Source organism: Lotus japonicus, chromosome 4, assembly GCF_012489685.1.
Source record: "Lotus japonicus ecotype B-129 chromosome 4, LjGifu_v1.2".
NCBI lineage: Eukaryota > Viridiplantae > Streptophyta > Magnoliopsida > Fabales > Fabaceae > Lotus > Lotus japonicus.
Window position 1 is genome coordinate 38,914,289 of NC_080044.1, and position 1,872 is coordinate 38,916,160.

A 1,872-nucleotide genomic window follows, 5' to 3' on the forward strand; every position below is an offset into this window, starting at 1 on the left:
CAGAAAGGGCACTATACAAATGAATGCGGAAAGGAGATCGTGTGCTAGAAGTGCCAGAAGCCAGGGCATGTTTAGAGAAACTGTCCTAATGCTGCCAAGGCCGAGCCAGTGCTGAATACTGCTACGGGAAGGCGACCTTCTGCTCCAGGGCGTGTGTTCGAAATATCTAGGGAACAAGCTGCAATTACTGATGACCTTATCCAGGGTACGTGTACTATCGTTGCAAACTCTTTAATGGTCTTATTTGATTCTGGGGCTACACACTCATTCATTGCTGAGGAGTGTGTGAAGAGATTAGGATTGCTAACTGTTGATTTAACCTTCAATTTGGTGGTGACGACCCCTGCCGTCGATCGATTAGTTACGCGCACGGCATGCTTGCAATCTCCGTTGTTATACGAGGATCGAAAGTTCCTTGCGAACCTCGTCTGCTTAGGGCTTAAAGAGCTCGATGTGATTATGGGAATGGATTGGTTGGCACAGTATCACGTTCTCTTGGATTGTGCTAACAAGCTCGTAGTGTTTCCAGAATCAGGCGTTACGGATTACTTGAATTCGTACACCTTGAGGAAGGGTTCACCAGCATTCGTGAACTCCATTGTAGCTGAGGCGAAGAATGACGTTGACGTGCGCAACATTTTGATAGTGCAGGATTATGAGGACGTGTGATGACCCGAGGTTTATTCTATGTTTATCGAGTCCTTCTTGTTTCTTTCTTTTCCTTTTTGAGTCCTTTATTGAGTTTTTGAGTCAAGTGGAGTCCCTTTTTAATTGATATTTGCATCTGCATTAGTTTAAGTGCTTTTAATTTATTTAGTTGATCTTTTTATTAGCTTTTATTAGTTTTAGTTTAAGGTTCATCCCTATGGTCAGGTTGGAGCTGGAATTTAGTGAGAATTTGAGTTTTGAAGGTCACTTGGGGGTTTTATTTGATGAATTGAATGGATGATTTCTGAATTATTGTGATTAAATGAGTGTTTCCATGAGTTACATTGGTGGAATGATGGTTTGTTGAGATTCTTTGAAGGTTTTAGGTGTTTTTGATGGCTAATGATGTTGATTGAAGACTAAGTAATGAGCCATGATGATAGTTGAAGAAGAAGTTACAAAATTCGGAGAAGAATCTGATGAACCAGGCATGTGCGCCGGCTATGCCACGCACATGTGTGGCTGTTCTGTGCAAAGAAAGCCATGAGGACCTGAAGGCCACGCATGTGCGCCACCTTGGCCACACACATGCGTGGTGGGCTGATTAGGAGGCCGTTTTTTGACAGATTGTCCACGCATGTGCGTGGAGGTGGCCACGCACATGCGTGGATTACCGCTGGAAACTCTATAAATAGGGATTTTGTTATTTCTATTAGATATCTTGTAACTTTTTGAACAAAACTTAGAGGTTTAGGTCCTTGGAGCTTGTGGGAGGCTTCTTGGCACTCTTGTTTCAGGTTTTTGTTCTTTTAATTTTCATTATGAATTCCCTAGCCTTGCTTGGCTAGTTTTCTTTATACTTTGGGTGAAGTGAACCTTAGCTTTGATTATGTTTTGAACTTCTGAGTTTCTTATATGAATAAAGTTTCCTTTCTATGTATCTTTTCTCTGTTTCAATATTCTCTTGAATGCATGCAAGTGTTTGGCTTTCTTCTTGCACAACGGTAGTTGGTAAGGATTAAGGGACCATGGGATTAGATTGATTTGTTTACTACCACTTAGGTATAAGGGTGGGAACTTAATGTGTTGGCTTGAACATATAAGCTTCATTCTTCAATTGAATTGACCAGGTACTAAGGCATTAGGCTTAGCAACTGAAATTGAATGATTTACTTGATTAAGATATTAACAAGTAAAGGTAAAGGCTATAGCATCATAGAAGGT

The 1,872-nt window shown here is 41.0% G+C and overlaps 1 protein-coding gene across 1 annotated transcript; it reads left to right on the forward strand.

Moving 5' to 3' along the window:
- The first annotated feature begins 234 nt into the window (after positions 1-234).
- Positions 235-669, forward strand: LOC130712724 (uncharacterized). Its single transcript, XM_057562544.1, has one exon. It carries the CDS (start codon positions 235-237, stop codon positions 667-669), a length of 435 nt encoding a protein of 144 aa, XP_057418527.1.
- The last annotated feature ends 1,203 nt before the right edge of the window (positions 670-1,872 follow it).

Bases quoted from the DNA above. Each gene is read 5' to 3' on its own strand.
- LOC130712724 (XM_057562544.1), top strand. From the start codon at position 235: ATGGTCTTATTTGATTCTGGGGCTACACACTCATTCATTGCTGAGGAG.